The following is a 22,967-nucleotide window of genomic DNA, read 5'->3' on the forward strand; positions in this document are numbered from 1 at the left end:
AAACTCGTCCTAGATTGTTTCCCCGGCCTGTCCCCGTTTATCTGGCTCACTGCGTTTTCACCAACAGCCTCCTGTTGTAAAACAAATCGCTGACCAGCTCTTCTCAATTAAATACGGTGTGAAACTTGGCGCCCCCGCCGATTTAAGTGACAGAGTAACTACTAGCTGTTTGGTTCCAACCAGGGCCACGGAGAACAGAACTGCAGGAGGGTGTGAAGGAGCGGGCTTTTGTGTGGGGAAGGCCATTAGCATTTGTGTTTGGGGCGTATTTTATTTCTCCATTTTCAGAGCATTGCACACCAGGACTGCAGGAGGTAGGCGTGAGGCTCACCATCGATTCTGACACACTTTTCCTTTCTTTCTGTCCTCTGTGTCCCAGAGAACTGCCCCACCCCCCGCAGAACCTCCTGGCCAGGCTGAACGCCTCCCAGAGCCACGCGGTGCTGCTGTCCTGGGTCCGCCCCTTCGACGGGAACAGCCCTGTGCTGCGCTACGTGGTGGAGCTGTCGGAAAACAGTGAGTAGGGGCGGAGCTGAGCATGCGCGGCAGACTTCCCTCTGTGTCCTGCCGTCCTTGACCTGCACTCCCGCTCAGACCCCACAGCGTGTGACACAGCACGAGGCTCCGTGGAGGACGACACGGCTCAGCTTAGGGAAGACCAGAGGCGAGGGGAGCCCAGTGCAGGTGGGAGCAGTGGTTGAGGGCCTCCAGAGAGCCTGGAAGTGGGGCTGAGGCCCACAGGGTGGGTGGCCTCGAGCAGGGCTCCGGGTTTGGTGCTGACCCCTGAAACGGGCTCCTCATGCCTATACTTGGGGCCGATGTGAGCATGGACCACAGCAGTGACCATGAGCGTCTCTGCCTGGCCGCTCAGGCGCAGGTGGTGCCGGCCTTTGGTGGCCTCCTCTCCTCGCCGTCCTGGACCTCAGCAGCAGCGACACGCCCTCCCCAGACGGCCTCCTTCCTTGTCCCTCCTGCAGCCCCACTGCATCCCCCGTGCTTGTCCGCGGTGGCCGCAGGAAGGGCTCAGTGCTCACCTGGCCACTCCCCTCTGCCTCCGGGAACCTCCTCCTGGGAAAGCTCAGGCACCCTGTGCTTCCACGTGGTGTCATGTCGGTGATCTCTGTAACACCTGTCCCCAGACCTCTGGGGTCCTCTTGAACCCTGACATTTCTCTCCGGTCGTCTCAGAGACACCTCTAACTAAGCTTCTTCCAACTGTGCCTTCGACGTTTCTTCTCCTTGACTCTGTCCTCGCCTTGTGATGCAGCCCGTCATCGGGGCAGTGGCAACTCTGCCACTCAAGCCAGAAATGCAGGGAGAACCCTCGGTCCCTGCCCCATAGGCGTCCGTCACCGAGAAAGTGGCAGCATCCTTGGCCCCTCCCGAGCTTCTGGCTGTTCCTCTGAGCCCAGCGGGAGCTGCTCAGATCACCAGCTTGTCTCCTTCGGGTCCTTTAACGTAGAAGAATCCAGACTGTTCTCCACTGTCGTTACCACTGCACAAAGAACGGAAAGAGGGCGATGCTTGCCCACCTCGGGCGCGCGGACTCAGCTGCAGAGTGCGTCTGCGGCCCCTGCCGCTCGGCTGTGCTGTCTCCCGTCAGCCACTGGGCCAGGGATCGGGTTTTCATTTTTATCAGGACCCGGAGCCCTTAGAAGCAGCTGAACTGGATGGCTGGTTATGGTCGGAAAGGCCTGCTGAGCAGCGAGGATGCTGGAGGGAAACTGTGCTGGGCCCGCACTCGGCACCGTGCCGCGGCCGGCTCTGGAGAGCTCCGTCCGGTAGTCCACGCGTCAGCACCTCGGGTGCTCTGGGCAGCCAGCTCCTCGGCAGGCCGGTTAGGACGCCTGCTGGGAGCCCATGGCTGCGACGGGCCACCCCGCGAGCTGCAGTAGCAGAGGCTGGTGTCCTCACCCTGCCCTCGGGCCGGGCCAGCCTTCACCAGAGGGCCTCTTCAGAGCGCCTGTGGAGCCGAGCCCTGGCGCTTGAGCCGAAATGCAAGGCTTGAACCCGGTCTCTCTCTTCATCCCAAATTCCTTTTCCTCTTGGACCGTTATCTCTGACTCATGCGAAGATTGCATTTCCAGTCCTGCCCCCCAAAATGTTGGCCTTCCATGGCCTTCCGGGCTTTCGTCCTCCGTGCTTTCCCCAGTGATGTCCCACTCACCTCTCACCTACGGGCCGCCACTCCCTCACAAGCGGCTCCAGCCTGGATCTGTCCCCTGCGCCTCAGACTCGGGACCAGATGTCCCAGAGGTTCACCGAGCTCAGACTTCAAAACAGCGCATTGCCCTTGCCCCCAGAGTGGCTTCTTTTCCAGGGTAGAAACATGGAAGTCATTCTTGAATCCCTGGACATTCCCCGCCCCCACCTATGAAGCAACACAACCCCTTGGTTTCACCTTGTCAACGTCTCGTCACATCCCTTGGCCCTCCCCCTTCCTGTAGCCCGTCCTGACCGGTGGTGGCCCCTCACCCACAAGGACATCCACATGGCCGCCTCTGTCCACCTTCCATGGAGGCACTGGTAGTGATACCTGACCGAGTGAATGTCCTCACTGCCTGAAACCTTCAAGGGCTCCCCAGAGAAGACACCACAGCAGAGATGGGGAGTGAGCCTCAACTCCCCCAGAGTCACCTCCGACTCCCCAGGGTGCGCTTGTACTTTAAACACAGCCTGCAGATGCGTCGCTAGCCCATCCTCTAACCTGATTGCTAGCCCTAGCTTCCCGTGCAGAAGTTCCCTTTGCTCAACAGATTCTGGGGCCCTGGCTAGTTTGGCTCAGCGGTTAGAGCGTCGGCCACGGACCAATGAGTCATGGGTTCGATTCCAGTCAAGGGCATGTACCTGGGTTGTGGTTCGTCCCCGGCCCTAGTTGGGGTCCTGCAGGAGGCAACCAGTTGATATGTCCCTCTCACGTTGATGTTTTTCTCTCTCTCCCTCTCTTCTCCTCCCACTCTATCTGAAGATAAATAGAAAAATATCCTCGGGTGAGGATTAACAACAAAAAAAAAAGATTCTGGGCTTCTTAGCGCGGTCCAGAGCACCATGTGTCATCCAGCTGCCTCTCCAGATTCACCTCCAGCCACTCAGCTTCGTTTTCCCTGCTCCAGCAGCAAGGTGGTGCTCCCGGCCCCGAGCTACGGGCTTCAGCACCGCTGCCTGTGCCTAGTGCGTCTGGGGGTTCTCTCCCCGTCTCTCTCTGTCTTTGGTCAGCTCCTTTGTAGCCTCTCCTCCTCTGGGGGGCGCTGTCTCAGTATCCTCCGGCATTCTTGGCACCGAATGGGCAAACTAGGCCCTGGGGGCACACGCATAGAGGCAGGGCACTGACACTAAGGAGAGTATCTCTAAAGGAAGCAATACGTTTTCCCACTCCAAGTCTGCAGAGATGCTCTGTGCTTTCCTTCGGAAGACCGCGGTTCTGCCTGGCCCGCTCAGGCCTCGAGCCATTCCGCCTGCGTCGGTCTGATTATCGGCCCCGCTGCACGTTTTTCCTTGTCTGTTGGCTTCCTGGGCTCTGATCTGTCAATTTCCTTTCCCCGTTGTCGTGTCAAGGCCTTAGGGGGTTTTCTGTCATTCATGACAAGTATGTTTTCCACTTGCTTTTTACCCTTAATTTTTGTGTATTACTTTTTGGCAGACTGAAGTGTTTGATTTTTATGTACTTAAATCTGTTGGTATTTTCCTTTGTGATTTCTTTTATTGCTTTCATGTTTGGATATGTCAGCACTTTCGAGCATAAAATACGTCTTCTTACATTTTTTTTTGTTTGTTTGTTTTCAAAGCTTTAACTTTTTATACATTTAACTCTTTAGTTCATCTGGATCTTAGATCTGTGTTAAGTGTTCTGACGTATGATTCTTGTCCAAATGTGATCTCCACGTTCCCAGCATAGCTCACTGTACAATCCACTTAACTGTGAATGTTTCTGTTTTCTTGGATTAAGAGAACCTGTTTATATAAAAGTCTGTTTGAACCCCGGCTGGTGGGCTCAGTGGTTAGAGCATCAGCCCGTGGACCAAAGAGCCACGGGTTCGATTCCTTGACGTCCCCTGTTTCTGAGACCGTGCCGTGACCCTGGACGTGACAGAGCAGGTGGTCTGTGCGCTCGCGGACTCTGAAATCACAGGACGCGGGGGATGGAGAGAGGCTTGACCGCGCCTGTGTCAGGCGAGGTCCCGCAGATCAGAGGGCACTCTGGAGTCAGGATAATCGAGGAGGCCTGTGCACAGTTTACGACGTGTGGGGGCGGGAACTGCAGCCCGCAGGGCCCACCCTGAGCTCACGGAGGCGGAGGCTGCAGAGCTGCCCAGGAGCCAGCAGGGCCTCTGGGTGAAGAAGGCAGAGAGTGCGTGGGCAAGAGCCCCGACCTCTCCCTCCCTGTGGCCCTCCGGGGATGCCAGGCGGGTCCTACAGAGCTGCCCAGGAGCCAGCAGGGCCTCTGGGTGAAGAAGGCAGAGAGTGCGTGGGCAAGAGCCCCGACCTCTCCCTCCCTGTGGTCCCCCGGGGATGCCAGGCGGGTCCTACAGAGCACAGCGCATCTGGGGAGACAGGGACTCAGCACAAGGACCCCCAGGACCAGGCCGTGTGCCAGAGGCCTCTGCCCAGGCTCTCACCTCACGCTCGGGACGGTCTCCGCAGTCATGGTGTTCCTAACTGTGGTAAAACACACGTGACGTAATTACTCTCCGAACCATTTCTAGGTGTGCAGTTCAGTGGCACTCGGTGAATTCTCACCTCATTGTGCAGCCATCCCCACTATCACCTCCAGGGCATTCTCATCTTCCGAACAGACTCTGTCCTGGTGAGACTCTCCCTCCCCAGCCCTGGCACCCACCTGTCTGCCTCTGTGACTGTGACTCCTCCAGGGACCTCCGCCAGGTGGCGTCCGACAGCATCTGTCCTGTGCTCTGGCTTCTCTCACAGAGCAGTGTCCTCAAGGTCCATCCACGCTGTGGCAGGTGTCAGCGTTTCCTTTTCAAGGCTGCGTGATATTCCACGGTGTGGATGGCCCTGCGTTCGTCCATTCATCCTCCGAGGGTACTGGGGTGCTTCCACCTTTCGGCTCTGGTGAACAGAGCTGCAGAACGTGGGTGTGCAGGGTCCACACTCAGCTTGTTGGGGTGCACACTGTGAAATGGAATCTGAGTCGCATGGTAGCTCCGTCTGTAACTTGAGGGACCGTCGTACTGCGGTGCATAGCGGCTGCGTTTTACATTCCTGCCCCGTCCTAGGTGCCACCCGCCCCTCCTCGCCAGCACTTGCTGTCTTCTCTCTTCTGCTGGCAGCTGTCCCGAGGGGAGCGAGGTGGACTCACGGGGTGTGGATTTGTCCCCCGTTTGGATGGAAGAAACTGACAAAACTGAATAGCAGCCAGTGGGGCCCGGTCACTCCCGGGTGCAACTTCCACGGTGCGTCCGTCGTCTCCAGATGAGAGCTGCAGCATGGAGGGCCCTCTCCCTGCTGGGGTGGCCCCGCCCCCTGTGCTTAGGACCCTGTGTCTCCAGATGAGAGTTGCAGCATGGAGGGCCCTCTCCCTGCTGGGGCGGCCCCGCCCCCTGTGCTTAGGACCCTGTGTCTCCAGATGAGAGCTGCAGCATGGAGGGCCCTCTCCCTGCTGGGGTGGCCCCGCCCCCTGTGCTTAGGACCCTGTGTCTCCAGATGAGAGCGGCAGCATGGAGGGCCCTCTCCCTGCTGGGGTGGCCCGCCCCCTGTGCTCTAGGACCCTGTGTCTCCAGATGAGAGCTGCAGCATGGAGGGCCCTCTCCCTGTGCTTAGGACCCTGTGTCTCCAGATGAGAGCTGCAGCATGGAGGGCCCTCTCCCTGCTGGGGCGGCCCCGCCCCCTGTGCTTAGGACCCTGTGTCTCCAGATGAGAGCGGCAGCGTGGAGGGCCCTCTCCCTGCTGGGTGGCCCCGCCCCCCGTGCTCTAGGACCCTGTGTCTCCAGATGAGAGCTGCAGCATGGAGGGCCCTCTCCCTGCTGGGGTGGCCCCGCCCCCTGTGCTTAGGACCCTGTGTCTGCAGATGAGAGCGGCAGCATGGAGGGCCCTCTCCCTGCTGGGGTGGCCCCGCCCGCCGGCGCTCTCAGACCCTGTCTGGGGAAGGGAGGGTCCCGGCCAGCCGGCATGGAAGGAGAAGCCATGAGAGCTTTTCCACGGTGAGGTGGGGATGCTGCACCGTCTGAGGAACACCTGGGAGGGGCTGGTCAGCTGAGATCACCCACATCCCTGAAACCAGGAAGCGAAGCACCGAAACGCCCAGCTGGTGGTGAGCACTGCATTCCCAGAAAGCTGCTTTTGGAAACAGCTTCATTTGAAACAATTAGAAAGATTCAGCCTTCGTGGCCCAACTGGCACCAGGCGTCGGAGGGGCGTGCCTCCCGCTGGGGTCCAGCTACCGGACTGCCTGGTGGCGGACAGCTCTGGCGGGGGCGGCGGGGGCGGCGGGCGCTGCCTGTGGCCTCGGCTCACTTTGGAGCCATTTGTAGCTACTTCTTGGACCCGAGTGTGTTTCTGCTCCAGGCCCAGGTGCAGACTGCGGGTCCTCACAGGGCAGGTGTCCGTGAGTGTGTGCGCGGCGTCCATGCAGCGGGCTGTCTGCCTTAGTGGGAACCTTCCTGTCACCTTCCCCAATGTGGGCGACAGGGATCCTTTCACCATGTCAAAGGAACAAGGAGGAGTTTGGTTTCCACAGGAATCTTTCCCTTGGAGCCATTCCAGGTGGGAACTCGGAGTGGGTGCTCCAAGCCCAGCCAGGTCTTGCTCACCCAGGGCACCCTCTGCGAAATGACCAGGCCAGGGGTGCCTCAGCTCTGCGGGAAAGTCACGCAGGCCTGGCCGGCTCTCTGAAGCCCCCGTGGCTGGAGAGGCTCGGCACACCTGCGGGGCGCTGGGTGGGAAGACACTGGCTGCGCAGCTCATGGTGTCTCTCCAGCCAAAGCCACTCAGGAGCGGGGCAGGACGGGCGCCACGCAGATGGGTTGCAGAATGCACACCCCATCTGTCTCCATCATGCTCATTTCCTCTTTTATTACAATGTTAATGAATATAGTTTTCATTCATCGCCGGGTGACATGTGCAGCACCCTCTTCCGGGAGATGGATCTGCGATCTGCCCGAGCGCGTGAGCTGGCAGCCCCTCCTCTCGCGGCACAGTGAGCGCGGGGCCGAGAGCACGCTGACCATTCAAACCGCCGTGTGCAGGTGGCCCAGAGAGCCCCTTGTGGCAGCAGCACGGGGTGCTGGGAGGCACCCTGGACTTGGAGCGGGAAAGCTGAGTCCGAGGCCAGGCTCGCGGTTCCCCGCCACGTGACCCGAGCCGCGGCTTCCACGTGTGGGCTGCAGATCAGCACCGTCTCCCGGAGGTGCCGCGCTGCGCAGGAGAGAGTGCGTGGGGACGTGGGCCGTTCACTGGTTCCTGCAGACGTGTGCTCCCAGGGGGCTGAGTTTGTTTTGCTCTTTTTCTCAGACTCTCCATGGAAAGTGCATCTGTCAGACGTGGGCCCCGAGATGACAGGCGTCACCGTGCGAGGCCTGACTCCGGCTCGCACCTACCAGTTCAGGGTGTGCGCCGTGAACCAAGTGGGCAAGGGCCAGTACAGCGCGGAGACGAGCAGGTACGCGGTGCACGTCCCACGGCACGGGCGGGAGCGTGTGGGCCTGAGAGCAGAGCAGCCCGGAGGGAGGTGGAGGGAACGGCCGTGATCCACCCCCAGCCCGCGGCAGCCTGCGGAGGCGTGCGCGGGGAGACTAGCCGGGCGGGCGGTGGGTCTGCTGGGTTCCTCAGCGTCGTTCCGGAGAGCACAGCCCTCTCACTGCGATGACGAGTTCACAGTGCCAGTGCCCTTGATCCATTCTGGCTGCCAGCCAGGTGGGAGTGGGCGCCGCTGTCCTGACAGGTGAACACCCAGCAGGGTGTCGTACGGGAGCTGAATGAGCTGCAGGGTCTCTGTGGGGTGTCACGTTCCCCGGTGGTCTTGCCACTGACCCATCCCCGGGGTGCAGGTGGGAAACTCTGCCGTCTATGTCAAGGGGCCCTTCCCAGCCAGCCTGGGCTCTCAGTGGGCGCCAGCTGGACACGAGTGGACACAAGCTCCTCTTCTGCAAACATGGGGCTGGGTGTGAGAGGTTGGAAGGAGCCGGAGAAAACGGGGAGGCGCCTCGGGCGGCGCGCTCAGGCCTGTGCGCTGTGGGAGAGCCCGGCACCCGCCTGCCGCAGGCTCACCTGCCTTCCCGTGAGCTGACTCGCTGGGACGGTGCCACGCCGTCCCCTCCGTGTGACCAGCCGCATGTTTCGCGTCGTTCGTCTCGATTTTGGTAAACAGCTGGGCCCCAGACCCAGCAAGACGGAGAAGGCGAGTGCGCACCCCTGGTCTGACGCCCGCCCCTTTCCTCCTGTCTGGTTTCCAGGTTGATGTTACCTGAAGAACCACCCAGTGCTCCCCCGAAAAATATAGTGGCCAGTGGGCGTACCAATCAGTCCATCATGGTGCAGTGGCAGCCGCCCCCCGAGACGGAGCACAACGGGGTGCTGCGCGGGTACATCCTCAGGCAAGTACCTGTGACCGGTGTCGCCGGGCGGCCCTCAGAGAGCCAGGGTCTGTCTGCTGAGGCTGCAGACTCGGGGGGGGGGGGGATCACACACGCAGCAGAGGGCGGGAGCGTGGGCAGCCTGGCAGCCAGGTGGTGCGTGTCGGACCGTGATGTGCACACGGCACCACATCAGCAGCTGCTTGGTGGCAGAGCCGTGGAGGCCAGCGGTACAGGTGGGGGCAAGGCCTCTCGTTCTGAGTTCTTAGCAGGGCATGAATGATGGACATCAGGACTTTTTTTTGTCTTCATTGATTTTAGAGGGAGAGGGAGGGAAAGGGAGAGAGAGAAACATCAATGAGAGAACATCGATCGGCCGCCTCCTGCACGCCCCCCACTGGGGATCGGACCCACAACCTGGGCATGTGCCCTGACTGGGAGTCGAACCAGCGACTTCTTGGTGCAGGGTCGATGCTCAACCACCGAGCCACACCAGTCGGGCTCCTCATGATTTTTTTTTTATCCTCACCTGAGGACACTTGCATTCATCTTCAGATATAGCGAGAGGGAGGAAGAGAGAGAAAGAGAAACATCGATGTGAGAGAAACACATCAGCTGGCTGCCAACCACGTGACCCCAACAGGGGCCAGGGACAAACTATAACCGAGGTACAGGCCCTTAGCAGGAACCAAACCCGGTCTCTCTGGACCGCGGGCCACGCTCTCATCACTGAGCCAGACCGGCCAGGGCTCCTTGTGATTTTTAATGAACAGCAGTACAACTGATTGGATTAGCCCGTGTTACCACGCAAGTATGTTTTCCAGTATTTCCAGGTTTTCTCGTGTTTGAAATAAATTGGAAAAATCTAGCTTTTTACCCACACTCTCACAGTTTTTCAGTGTTGGAAATGAAATCAAGATACTTTGAACACGGGGCAGGCCATACTCACACACCTACAGGGCGGAGGTGGCCCCAGCGTGGCCCGTTGCTACCTCTGCCTCCTCAGGGCGCTAGGCCTGTAAGGACGTTGGGAGGGCGGTGCCAGTCTGGGCTGCATTTGGGAGAGGACGTCTCCTTTGCCGGAACCACACTCATCTAACAACTGCCCTGAATGTGATCATTGCAGTGGTTTGTCAACAAAAGTAAAAAATAAAGCAGTAGCCCTGACCGGTGTGGCTCCGTGGTTAGAGCATCGGCCTGCGGACCAGAGAGACCCGGGTTCGTTTTATAAGTGCAAAAATGTCCTCAGATGAGGATAAAAAATAAATAATTAAAGCAGTATTGCAGGATCATTGTCCAAGCTCTTCTAACAGATTGTACAGCTGTGGACATAACGATTAATCTGACATGAACTTTGACTCCCTTACCAGCCCATTATCACCTTCCGCCGAATGCCTGGCCTGGCCCGGCCCGTTCTGAGCCATGATCAGAAGATGCTGGGTTAACACAGGTTTTCAGTGGGTAAATGTCATTTCTTAGGTAAATGTAAGAAATGATGAAAAGCTGCTTCCTCGAGCCCCTCATCTTTGCGTATGGTGGACAACTCACCCGGTGTGTATTTGTGCAATTGTGCCTTCCTCTTTCATACGTTCGTCTGTGTGCTGGGCTGGGGGTACCTGCCTGTCAGCGGAGTCACCGCCTCCCTCCAGGCTCCTCCTCAAGCCTATGAATCATCCTCTCAGTCAGCACTGGCCAGATCACTATCTGCTTGAAGAGGCTTAAACGCAGCTGTCCCTGGGGGTGCACAGAGGGCTGCAGGGCTGGAATCAGCTAGGGCCCTGGGGTCGCTGTGCCCCCAGCTACCCTTCCGGTTCAGGGGTAAAGGGACTGCAGCCTGCCCCTTGCAGACAGGGGGCACTGTGGGCTCCAGTTCCTGTGTGGTGCTCCCCCAGCCTGAAGGCTGAGGTCTTCCATCGCATCATGCCACGCGCCCCTTGTTCGGCTCACTCTCTTGTCTGTGCTCATCACTGATGACAACAACTGGCCTTGACTTCTCGGCCCAGGCCTGACATGTCCGTCATCCCAGCCGCATCTGTCTTTTGAGCACAGAGGAAAAGTTTCCTTCAGCTACGCTGCCAAGTCAGGACTTTAAAAGTCCGCCAACAGAACCCGCTCAGGGCACGCAGTTTGATAATAAAACCTATTGATGTCACGAGGCCCCATCAGGGACCGCACATGTCTCTCTTCTGAGGGATTACTCCTGTTAAAGGGTTTTCCGGGACAGTGCTGGCGGGGCCGAGTGCTGGGAGGGAGGGCATCTGCATTTCTAAGGGCTTAAATCAAGGAAGCCCTAACATGAGGGTGCAGGACCCAGGGCCCGTGAATATCATAGTCTGCAGGAATTGAAGACCCGTGCCAAAGTGAATTTGCTTGGAAACATTTCCGAATGATCCTCCGGTCTGCAAATCAGCCGTGTCTGCAAGTGCACATCCTCCAGGGCACACGTCTCCGTGTCAGATCTGGAGCAGCTCATGGAAGAGAGGAGTGAAATAAACCACGTCGCGCCTCTGGCCGCGAGAAGCAGTTGAGATGTGTGCACAGTGATCAAATATTTATAATAATGGGCAGGGTGTTTCTTTAAGAGGAGCATAAGGGTTACGTCCTTTGTAAACACTCTCCTGTTATTTCCGTGTAAAAAATCATCTTGTTCTGTCCAAGACGGTCTCCTGGGCAACACATCCCACCAGTCAGAGGACGTCCTGCCCTCCTTCTTTTCCTTTTCTTTTTTATCTTTACTGTTGGATGTATTACAGATGTTCCACATTTTCCCCCACTGACCCCCTCCTCCCCACTCCCGCCCCCCTCCTGCCTTTTCCCACACTGTTGTCTGTGTCCATTGGTCATGCATATAAGTTCTTTGGTTTATTTCCTCCCACTCCCCAACCCCCTTCTCTTTGAGGTTTGTCAGTCTAGCAACCAGTTTGTACTTCTTAATCCCTTCACCTTTTTCACCCATTCCCCCAACCCCCCTCCCATCTGGCAACCAACACAATGTTCTCTGTATCTATGAGAATGTTTCTGTTCTGCCTGTTCATTTTGTTTGTAGACTCCATTGTCGATAGATATGTATTCATTGCCATTTTCTTTGTTCATATATTTTATCTTTTTCTTCAAAAAAATCCTTCAACATTTTATATAATGGTTTGGTGGTGATGAACTCCTTTAACTTTTTCTTGTCTGGGAAACTCTTTATATGGCCATCAATTCTAACTGACAGCTTTGCAGGATAGAGTAATCTTGGTTGTAGGTTCTTGCTTTTCATCACTCTGAATATTTCTTGCCACTCCCTTCTGGCCTGCAAAGTTTCTTTTGAGAAATCAGCTGACAGTCTTATGGGAACTCCCTTGTAGGTAACTAACTGCTTTTCTCTTGCTGCTTTTAAGATTCTCTCTTTGTCTTGAACCTTCTGCATTTTGATGATGATATGTCTTGGTGTGGGCCTCCTTGGGTTCATCTTGTTTGGGACTCTCTGTGCTTCCTGGACGTGTATGTCTGTTTCCTTCACCAAGTTAGGGAAGTTTTCTGCCATTATTGTTTCAAATAGGTTTTCGACTTCTTGTTCTCTCTCTTCTCCTTCTGGCACCCCCAAGATGTGAATGTTGGCACGCTTGAAGTTGTCCCAGAGGCTCCTTACACTATCATTTTTTTTATTCTTTTTTCTTTCTGCTGTTCTGATTGGGTGTTTTTTGCTTCCTTATATTCCAAATCGATGGTTTTCTTCTTGGCTTTTCCTACTCTACTATTGAATCTGTGTAAATTATTCTTTATTTCAGTTAGTGCCTCCTTCATTTCTTACTGTGCATCCTTCATTTCTGATTGGTCCTTTTTTATGCTCTTGAGGCCCTCACTAAGTTCACTGAGGTTCTCACTAAGTTCATTGAGCATCCTTATAAGCAGTATTTTGAACTCAGCATCTGTTAGGTTGCTTATCTCCATTTCGCTTAGTTCTTTTCCTGGAGATTTTTCCTGTTCTTTCATTTGGGACCTGTTTCTTTGTCTCCTTATTTGGGCTGCCTCCCTGTGTTTGATTCTGTGTATTACTTAATGAGCAGTATGGGGCTCGCTGAGACCAGATGCTGCTTGTTTGAAAGAATTTAGGAAAACCTGAAGCAGGATCCAAGACAGGCCAATCCTATGGTTAAGCAACTGGCAACAGCTTGGGTGGGCTTGAAAGTTGTGTGGGGCCGGGCCTCAGGGAGTCAGCAGGGCGGGGCTACCAGTGTGAGCCAGGTTGCTGGAGTCCCAGATATGGCTTCTGTCTGCCGCCCCAGGGAAGGCCTCACCAAAGGAACAAAGGCCTTTGTACTGGAGAAAGCCCCCTCTCCAGCCCTCACTCCAGTGCCAAACAGCTCAGTTCTTCCCTGTATGTCTCTGGCGCCCCTCGAGCTGCCTCCCCTCCAGGCTTAGAGGGAGACAGTCCGATAAGTCCATGCGCGGGCCCTTTAAAAGGAGCTGCCTGGGGCTCCAGCCGCCTCAGCCTCCCTGAGCCTCAGTTCCCGCTGGTTTTTCCAGCCAGAAGTGATGGGGATTCTCTTCCTGGCACTGGAACCCTGAGCGGGGCACCTGGTGAGGGACGGGGACCCCTCAGTCCTGAGAGAGGACCTTCCCAGCCGAGGTGTCCTCCTGATTTTTATCCGCCACACGAGGGTGTGGGAGCAGCCCGTCCCCTCCGCCCCTATCAGTCTCGATGTGGCTGCTTCTTTAATTCTGTAGTTGTAGGACTTCCATTCAGCTCCATGTCAGGCGATTTTGAATGATGGTTGTTCTGTAGTTTAGTTGTAACTTTGATGTGGTTGTGGGAGGACGCGATACCGTGGTTACCTACCCACCATCCTGCCCGCCAACCTGCCCTTCTGTTAGGAATCGTGACTGTCCCGGATGTTCTGTGATCGCTACAAAAGCACCCGAGCCTCTGGCCAGAAGGGACTGCCCACTGCCACGCAGAGAGCCCAGCCCGTGTCCCCGATGCGGGTCCTGTGGTTTACTTGGCATGGACGGGCAGAGAGATGCCTGGAGAAGACGGGTGTGCGCAACGCCCCGGTTTCTCAGAACTGGGTTCTCTCTCGGCAGACTTCCTGGAAGAGGTGCTTCCAGAAAGGAGCTGTGCGAGGCGCTTCACACGGTCAGGGCCTTCGGTCGCCGTTCCCGCCTTCCTGCAGCCGCTGTGAAGCGCCGTTATCCGCCTTTGCGGGAGGTGGCGGCCCAGGCTCAGAGAAGTCGAGAACTGGTTGAGACCTCCTCGCTCATAAGTCTTCTCCCCACCTGAGTCTTGGGGAGCTCGTTTCCTGGCTCCTCCCTGGACGTGCATTGTGTGGGGAGGTCCCCTCGAGTGCGCTCTCCCTAAGGAAACCGTCCTGTCCAGTCTGTGCCACATGGGCATGCGTGGCCCATGGCCCGCTCACACACCAGGACATGCTGCTGCCCAGTGTGGGCGTGGAGCCAGTTCTGACCTTGTTCCAGGTGGCTGTCTAGTGGCCTCCGCGCCGTGTACTCCACACCAGCCCTCCTCCCGTTGTTGGGGCCTGATGACCATCACGTGGCTTTGACAGTCTCGACCACGCCATGACACACCTGCCCTTGCTCATGCACGCGGCCCCTCCAGTCGGGTGCCGCCGGGGGAGCCGAGGCTGATGGGGTATGAAGGAAAAACGGGGTTTGACGTGCATTAGTGATGGAAGGACCCTATCCGCCCCGGCACCGCCACTGGGCCAGGGGCACCGGCGCCTCACGCCTCACCCAGTGCAGGTGGTCTGCAGCAGAGGGGAGAGACACCTCAGAGTCCTGGCTTTCTTGACATTTCCACCCTTAGTGCATTTGCTACCCTCCCTCGGAGAGCTGTTTCCCACTCGGGGGCCTGAATCCCGGGGCTTCCCCTTGTTCTGATGGCGGCAGCCCTGCTGACGTGCGGCGGGTAGACCGACCTCCGGTCCGAGCCACTCTTTGCGTTCTGATGCAGGTACCGCCTGGCCGGCCTGCCTGGAGAGCACCAGCAGAGGGACGTCGCCAGCCCCGAGGTCAGCTACTGCCTGCTGACTGAGCTCATCGTCTGGACGCAGTACGAGATCCAGGTGGCCGCCTACAACAGCGCCGGCCTGGGAGTCTTCAGCAGGGCGGTGACCGAGTACACCTTACAAGGAGGTGAGCTGGCCTTCCCGCACGCTGCAGACGTTTTGTTGGGGAGCAGGGTGTGCAAAGCTGGATCGGGGCAGCTAGATATAAAAAGAGAGAATCCGCCCTGCCCGGTTTGGCTCAGCAGTTAGAGTGTCAGCCCACGGACCAGAGTCCCGGGTTCGGTTCCCGCTAAGGGCATGTACCCCGGTTGCAGTTTGTCCCCGGCCCTGGTTGGAGTCGTGTGGATGGCAGCTACTCAATGTGTCTCTCTCACATTGATGTCTTTCTCTCTTCCTCCCACTCTCCCTCCCGCTCTATTTGAAGATAAGTGCAAAAATGTCCTCAGGTGAGGATAAAAAAAAAAGAGAGAGGATTCACCCCCTATTTCACTAAATCTCTCCATCCATTCCGGAACTCCAGCAGTCCGGGAGAAGCGAGCAGCGTGTTCTAGCTGCTGCTTGGGCCAGTGAGGACAGGCAGCGTCTGCACACACTTCGAGCTGGTCTCCGAGTCTCCAGGTGCTGGGGGGCTGGTTCCACCGGAATCCTGGTCCCTGCGTCTCTGGAGCCCTACACGACCCAGGGAAGGGTTTCGAAGGGAAGGGTCACGTAGAACGTCGTTTTTTGTGATGTGATAGGGTTTGTAGGGATGACATTTCCCCCATTGGTGCTTTTTGTTTGTTTTCTTTTTTCAGTCACACAAGCAAACAATTTACTAGATCAGTAGAATGTCTTCCCCCAAAATGGCAGGTGGATGCCGCAAAGCCATGGGCCTCACACCTCGCCCCGCCCCTCCCTCGGCTCCCCACTGTTTCCGGGAGGAGGGCTCAGCCAGCAGGAGCCGGCGCGCCAAGGCACTCCGTTTGCTCTCTTAGTGCTAAATAGACCCTCTCGACGCAACTGCCCGTGACCCGCTGCCCGGATCCCTGCCCGGGACCGCAGTTTCCCCACCGAGCCTGAAACCCCTCTCCGTTCCCGCTCCTGCCGCGCAGGTGTGATTTTATTTGCTTGGGCATTTTTACTGCTCCCAGGCTTCGACCTTGTTCAAATGACATGGTTTCTAACTGCCCGCTTCTCTCCCCAAATCATGGCTGAGACCTAATGTTCCCTGATATTACACGCTGTTATCATCTTCCCTTATTGATTGGCTGTCTGTTGTCATCCTGGAGTCCATCCATCAATCCTCCCTAAAAATTAAGTGCAGCCGGTCTGCTTTCCCGGTGACGAGCAGGAATATTCAAATGCATGACCAACAGGAAGGACCTGTTCATCTGCAAGTGACTCTTAATTCTCACTGGGAAATGAGACGCCTGCAAACCAGGACAGTGAAGGCTCTCTCTGAGCGGCCTGTGTCCTGGGGACACTGACAATGGCGGCATCGCTGCAAACACCGCGTAACTGAGCCTTGCTGGGGCGCCGGGGCGGTGCGTGCGCGCCCAGAGGGTGCAGAGCCGCGCCCGATGGAGCCGGCAGCAGGCTGCAGAGTGTGGCCTCTATCCAGGTGGCCGGGGGACCCATTAAAGAGTCAGAGCTGAGTGATGAGCCCACGTGCGGCGTGAGGAGAACAAATGCTCCATGGGTGACAGGGGGAGAGGTGGCCAACACGGCAGCAGCACCTCCAGAGGCAGAGGGTTTTGAGGCAATGAGTCCCCAGCTCTGACGCTGCCATGAGAAGGGCGCGGGGATGTGTGTCCGGGCAGTGCTGTGCCTTCCAACAGCCTTTACGGCTCCCTCGTGTGTCCTTGGGGACAGCCTGTCGAGCACACATTCCAGGCGACCCGCTCGGTCACGTCCGGGGGTCCCGCACGGTCTTGGGGCGTCCCGGACAGTGGCCCTAGGTGGAAACAGCGGGGGCAGCCCCTCAGATTGCTTGCCGTCCCAGGCTAGACCGGGCCGCTCCATTTGCAGTCGTTTATGCCTAAGGAAACAGCATCATCTGGCTCCACGGAAGCTGGGCTGAGACTGCATGGCTCACAGGTGGCAGAACCAGCGACTGGTCTCCTGAGTCAAGACTGCGGTGACGTCAGCAGCCTCTGGCGTCAGAGGAGATTTGGTGATGGCACTGGTGACGGCCTCGCTGCCCAGACCGCATGCCAGGGAGCAGAGCTGCACGGAAACAGCCGCTGGACGGGCGGTGCCCACTCTGGGCCTTCCTTTCTACGGTGACCCTGCTACGGAGTCAGACCCTGAGGATACACAGTTTCTTGGCATAAAATGGAGTGACACTGGTCTCAGATCAGCCTCCCGCAGTGGCCTCAGGAAGCTTTATAACCGCCCACTTTGGAATCAGTAGAAGCGGCGAACCCACAGCTCCTCCAGGGCCCCTCCGCTGCGGGCTCTGTGCGGGCCAGAGCTGAACACGCTGTGTGCTGCCGGGAAGCCCTGCGTGTACTCGAGGCGCCCACGGCCTCCATGCTGACTGCTGAGGGCCTGGCGGGTAGAGCCGGTCCTTGAAGCTGAAAGGGAGCGATTAAAATGCCCATATATTAAAGGGAGAAGGAATAACTCACTGAGTTAATTATTTGTCAGCCTAATTGGGGAAATGATGGGAATGTGCATTAACATAACTCCGGAGTCTGTCGGAGAGCTCGGCAGAGCAGGGCGTGCTCGGCCTCGGGAAGAATGGAGCTCCGTCCACCCGCCTCATCGTCCTCCTTCAGCTGCGCGCGAGCTCCGCACACCCGGAATGAGGTGGGCTGTGTCTGGGCTTCAGTAAGGTTCTTGGATGGAGCTCCTTCCAGAAGGTGCCAGGAAATGGGAGAGGCTGTGCGGCGCCCATGCCCATGAGGTGGTGTCGCTCCGTGGTGCTCGAAGGGCCGAGCTGGGTGAGGACAGCGGGGTGCCCCCGGCAGGGATGAGCTGCAGGCTGGCCGTTTGCCCACAGGCCTCACAGCCTCACGCTCCTGGGGCATTGGGCTCAGGTGTATTTTCTTCACAGAAGCCCGCAGGACGGTGAGCTGCTTCCTGCCTGCTACTGACGGGCACACTGTTGACCCCAAAGCAACCCGGAGCACCTTCCCCTGTCACAGACCTCGCGTTCCTCCAGCCCCCTGTAGCACCAAGCAGGCGTGATGTGTCCAGCCCGTCTGCTGGGCTCCTCCCAAGTTCTCAGCCTGGCCAACACCTGGATGTAGGAACTAAACGTCCTCACCTCCTGGGCTGTCCACGCCCCCTCACCCAGCACCACGTCACCCCATCCGCTGACCCCATTAGTACATTGTACCAACAGTGCCTCTGTGACCATCTCTGCTCCCAGCACTTTAAAATGTGACCCAGCGGCACATGGACTTACAAATCGAGCAGTGACCCTCGAATGTGGTTCCAACCGGTAAGCTTGTCAAGGGGAACCAGGAGAGGTTCCAGCAGCCTCTAACCTGCCCGTCAGATTCCCACTGTGACTCCATGAACCGAGACGAGAAATGTTTCCAGTGTACCCGAGAACCCTGGTCAGGATGCTTCCGGAAGTCCGTGTGCCTCGAGGTTCGCGTGGGAAAGCACCTGGGGTGTGAGTTCTGCCTGGCCACGCCCATGTCACTGCTGGCCTCCCTTCCTGCCCGCGCCACCGCAGCCCCCCACCCCACCCCATCGGGGACACCTGCTCACCAGAGTCCGGCAGCGGCTCAGGTTCTGGCTGAGGCACGTTGGGTTCCCGAGGTTTGTGTTTGGTACCAGTCGTTGAACTAGTGGTGAAGCCTCAGGGAGAAATAATGGGCCCAGGGTCGCAGCCGAGCCTGCGTGGGGAGCTCGTTGGAATCCGCCGTGGCGGCCTGCGGCCTCCGGTCCTTTTCCTGCACGTTTCCATTCAGGTACGGTGTCGGCTTCCCTAGGAAGGGCCAAGACACATTGTACTCAACTGGACTGTGAGCCATCACTGTGAGTACACTCATGCCTTCGTTCTTCTGGGTTTATCTCTTTATCGTTTCTCTTCTTGTAACGGGTATTTTGTGCTGTGAGGATTTATGCTGGTTTCAGAACATTACCTTCTAATGAAAGAGGAACATTTCCTATTTAAAAAGAAACAGGAAAAAAACATTTGGTTGTCCACGTTTCTGAAACATTAGCAAGCGCTCCTAAGTGTTCGCCTGGTTGAAAGTGAGCAGACTCTGCTCCCCCAGGGCCTCCACGTGCACAAGGGACCCCGATCTCGTCCTCCCTGCGCGGCTTCCTGACCTCCGGCTGCACGCTCTCCCGGCAGCGCCCACCACGCTCAGTCAGAACCCAACACACCACCAGGGATTCCCATCAGGTGCATCGGCCTGGCCTCTGAGAAGGGAAAAGACAGGAAACCGCACGCTGAGGAAGCCGCTGTCCCCCAGTTCCGGGGCCCTGTGCCGCACGCGGACTCATCCCGGCACTTCCTTCAGCCCAGCCGCCCTGGGGCCGCCCCGCATCTGCTGAGCAGAGGGAAAATGGAAGCCCTGGGAGGGACACTCTCCCGAGGTCACCTGGCGAGAAGATGCTGGGAAGCACTGGAAGCCATGCTGTTTCCCCTGCGCGCATCAGGCACGGGAGCAGCCCTTCCAGACTGTCCGTGGTTCTCGTGGCTGGTAGGGAAAGGGACCTCATCTCCTTGTGTTCTCCTGGCCGCTGCGCCGACAGGTCACCTGCACGGTGGGCCCTTTGTGCACCCTGACGGGTCACCTGCACAGTGGGCCCTTAGTGCACCCTGACGGGTCACCTGCACAGTGGGCCCTTAGTGCACCCTGACGGGTCACCTGCACAGTGGGCCCTTAGTGCACCCTGACGGGTCACCTGTGTGGTGGGCCCTTTGTGCACCCTGACAGGTCACCTGTGCGGTGGGCCCTTGGTGCGCCCTGACAGGTCACCTGCACGATGGGCCCTTTGTGCACCCTGACAGGTCACCTGTGCAGTGGGCCCTTGGTGCGCCCTGACAGGTCACCTGTGCGGTGGGCCCTTGGTGGTCACCTGCACAGTGGGCCCTGACAGGTCACCTGTGCAGTGGGCCCTTGGTGCGCCCTGACAGGTCACCTGTGCGGTGGGCCCTTGGTGGTCACCTGCACAGTGGGCCCTGACAGGTCACCTGTGCAGTGGGCCCTTGGTGCGCCCTGACAGGTCACCTGCGTGGTGGGCCCTTGGTGCGCCCTGACAGGTCACCTGCACTTGGGGCCCTTGGTGCATGCACCCTGACAGGTCACCTGTGCAGTGGGCCCTTGGTGCGCCCTGACAGGTCACCTGCACTTGGGGCCCTTGGTGCATGCACCCTGACAGGTCACCTGTGCAGTGGGCCCTTGGTGCGCCCTGACAGGTCACCTGCACTTGGGGCCCTTGGTGCATGCATCCTGACAGGTCACCTGCGTTTGGGGCCCTTGGTGCGCCCTGACAGGTCACCTGCGTTTGGGGCCCTTGGTGCGCCCTGACAGGTCACCTGCGCGGTGGGCCCTTGGTGCGCCCTGACAGGTTACCTGCGCTTGGGGCCCTTGGTGCGCCCTGACAGGTCACCTCAGGGCTGCTCACCACCAGGAAGGCTGGCATTGCCCTTGAGGGAAAGGAGAGGGAGTGTTGTAGGAAGACACTGAGGTTTCGCGGTTTACCTGTGACCGGCAGGTACTGTTACTTTAATAAATAGGACCGGGCACCTTAGCATGCGGACATCTTGTTGGACAGGACGCTCGACTCTCATTCTGTGCTAAATGCAGCTTATTTCACAGTGTCGTCAGCGGCTGCTTAGCCCCTTTGGGGTGGGCGCGGGGTTGGCGCCGGACGCTCATCCGCTGGTGGAATGGAGCCTCTGAGCGATGGAAACCACCAGAGCACACCTGTCGTCTCACCTCCTCCGGCAGCTGCAGGCGGAGCGTGGGCGGGCGCACGTCAAACGCTAATTATCAGGAGAGCCTGTCCCTGGAGCCTAACTCCACGCAGCAGGAGGCGTCCTGCCCAGACCTGGGTGGACTGAACCTTCCGCGCACACTGGTCTGGCTCAGGCCGAGCCTGCCTTTCCGCAGGAGGGGCAGGGCCTGGGCCCGTGGTTATGAAGACCTGGCAGCCTCCGTGCTCCTGTAGGGGGTGCCTTTCCAGGAAGGATGTACTGGCCGCCGGTCTTTTTCGTACCTAAGGGGATTTTTAATTCTGTTGTCCACAAATTTGCAAGTCACTTTGATGACAATACCGAGGAAAAGCAGAAGAGGGCTGAGCCCGGGTAGGTAATAGAATCTGAGGATTTCAAAGCTCCGTCCGGTGACAGGATGGAGCCTCCACGAGCTTTGATGGCAGGTTGAGTGGGCAGAGTGACTTTGACTCTCCAGGGCAGGAGGAGGGGTTCGTTTCTGCATGAGGTGTGAGGTATGGATCCAGACTTTTTTTTTGGCATATGAACGTACATTTTTCTAGCACCATTTGTTACAAAGCCTATCCTTTCTTCATAGAATTGCCTTTGTGCATTAATCAAAACCCTGTTGATACAAATGTGGGTAATTTCTGGGCCCTGTGTCATCGATCAGTATGTCTATGTTTTCTCAGTAACACTCTTAATTACTGTAGATGTATAGTTTGTATTGATATCATGTGCTGGTGGTCATGCAATTTTGTTCTTTTTCAGAATTGTTTTGGCTATTTAATTCCTTTACTTTTCCCTACAAGTTTTAAAGTCAACTTTTCAGTTTCTCGAAAATCCTAGCCACAGCGTGGATCAGGGTGGCATTCAAGCCAGAGATCAGTTTGGGGAGAATTGACATCTTTGTTAGGTGGTCTCCCAACCCATGAATATATGACTCTATTTGTTAGGTCTTTGATTCCTTTGATAACTATTTGGTAGTTTTTAGCTTATAGACCTTGTGTGGAGTTTGTTAAATTTATATCAGTTTCACGTTTTTGTCACTGTTTTACGTGATATTGACTTCGTAATTTTAACTTCCAATCGTTCATTGCTCACGTCTGGACGTACAATTGACTTTGGACTCGAGAATATTCTTTGTGGACAATTATGTGTGAGTAGAGAAAGGGATTTTTGTTTTTTGTCTTCTTCCTTTTCAACCTTTATGCTTTTCTTTCTTTTTCTTGCACCACTGCGCTGGCTTGTACCTCCAGAATGGGGTGGCCAGAAAGGCGTCTCAGCTCTGTCCCCAACCTTGGGGCGTCCAGTCTCTCATCCAATACAGTGTTGTGGGTGTCTTATTGGTGCCATTTATCAGGTATAATGAGTTCCTGCTTTGCTGAGAGGTTTGAGGTTTTTTATCACTATTGAATGTTAAATTTTATCAACTGGCCCTGGTCGATTTGGCTCAGCAGTTAGAGTGTCAGCCTGGGGACCGAAGGGTCACGGGTTCAATTCACAGTCAAGGGCACATACCTGGGTTGCAGGTTTGATCCCTGGCCCTAGTTGGGGTCATGCAGTAGGCAGCCGATCAATGTGTCTCTCTCACATCAATGCTTCTCTCTCCCGCTCTCCCTCCCTTCCACACTTAGCTAAAAAGTCAATGGAAAAAAATCCTCTGCCCTGGCCAGTTTGGCTCAGCGGTTAGAGCGTCGGCCTGCGGTCTGGAGAGACCCGGGTTCGGTTCCCGCTAGGGGCACGTACTTCGGTTGCAGTTTGTCCCCGGCCCTGGTTGGTCGTGCGGGTGGCAGCCACTCGATGTGTCCCTTCACGTTGATGTTTCTCACTCTCTCTCCCTTCCTCTCTCTCCCTCCCACTCTATCTGTACAAAAAATGGAAAAATATCCTTGGGTGAGGATAAAAAAAAAAAAAAAAGAAAAAAATCCTCAAAATCCTCAGGTGAGGATTAAAAAAAAAAAATGTGTTTATCAAATGCTGTTGCTAAACCTATTAAAACGATCTTTATTTTCTCTTTGTTCAGTTGATAGGGTGAATTACCCTGATTGATATTTGACCAGCTTTGCATTTATAAGATAAACCCCACGTGATCAGGATAAATTATGATTTTTATATATTGTTGAATTTGATTTTCTTATATTTTTAAAATATATTTTTATTGATTTTTAGAGAGAGAGCGAAACATGAATGAGAGAGAAACATTGATTGGCTGCCTCCCATATCCACCCTAACTAGGGATTGAACCTGCAACCTAGGCATGTGCCCTGACCAGGATCGAGTCAGTGACCTTTCCGTTCGTGGGATGAGGCTCAGCAGCTGAGCCACCATATTTTATTGGTATTTTTCACCTGTGTTCAGGAGAGATATGAGTCTGTGGTTGTCTTTTAGTCTTTTTCTGATTTGGGTGTCAGGGTAATGATTGGAATTGCTTTTCTTTCTCCTTCAAATGTTTGGTAGAACTCACCAGTGAACCCTGTGTGCTTAGAGGGTTTTGTTGTTGTTGTTGTTGGAAGGTTTTAATCATATATTCAGATGTTTAATG

General features: G+C 56.5%; 1 protein-coding gene across 1 annotated transcript in view; it reads left to right on the plus strand.

The window, feature by feature from the left end:
- The window catches only part of SDK1 (sidekick cell adhesion molecule 1), a 370,727-nt gene that overhangs the window by 251,359 nt on the left and 96,401 nt on the right, over positions 1–22,967 (plus strand). The window contains exons 14-17 of the mRNA XM_036242102.1: positions 380–516; positions 7,467–7,614; positions 8,408–8,548; positions 14,484–14,665. Of these exons, the coding sequence (XP_036097995.1) occupies positions 380–516; positions 7,467–7,614; positions 8,408–8,548; positions 14,484–14,665 (608 nt within the window). The remainder of the gene's footprint in view (positions 1–379; positions 517–7,466; positions 7,615–8,407; positions 8,549–14,483; positions 14,666–22,967) is intronic.

This window comes from Molossus molossus, unplaced genomic scaffold (assembly GCF_014108415.1).
Source record: "Molossus molossus isolate mMolMol1 unplaced genomic scaffold, mMolMol1.p scaffold_m16_p_4, whole genome shotgun sequence".
Classification (NCBI taxonomy): domain Eukaryota; kingdom Metazoa; phylum Chordata; class Mammalia; order Chiroptera; family Molossidae; genus Molossus; species Molossus molossus.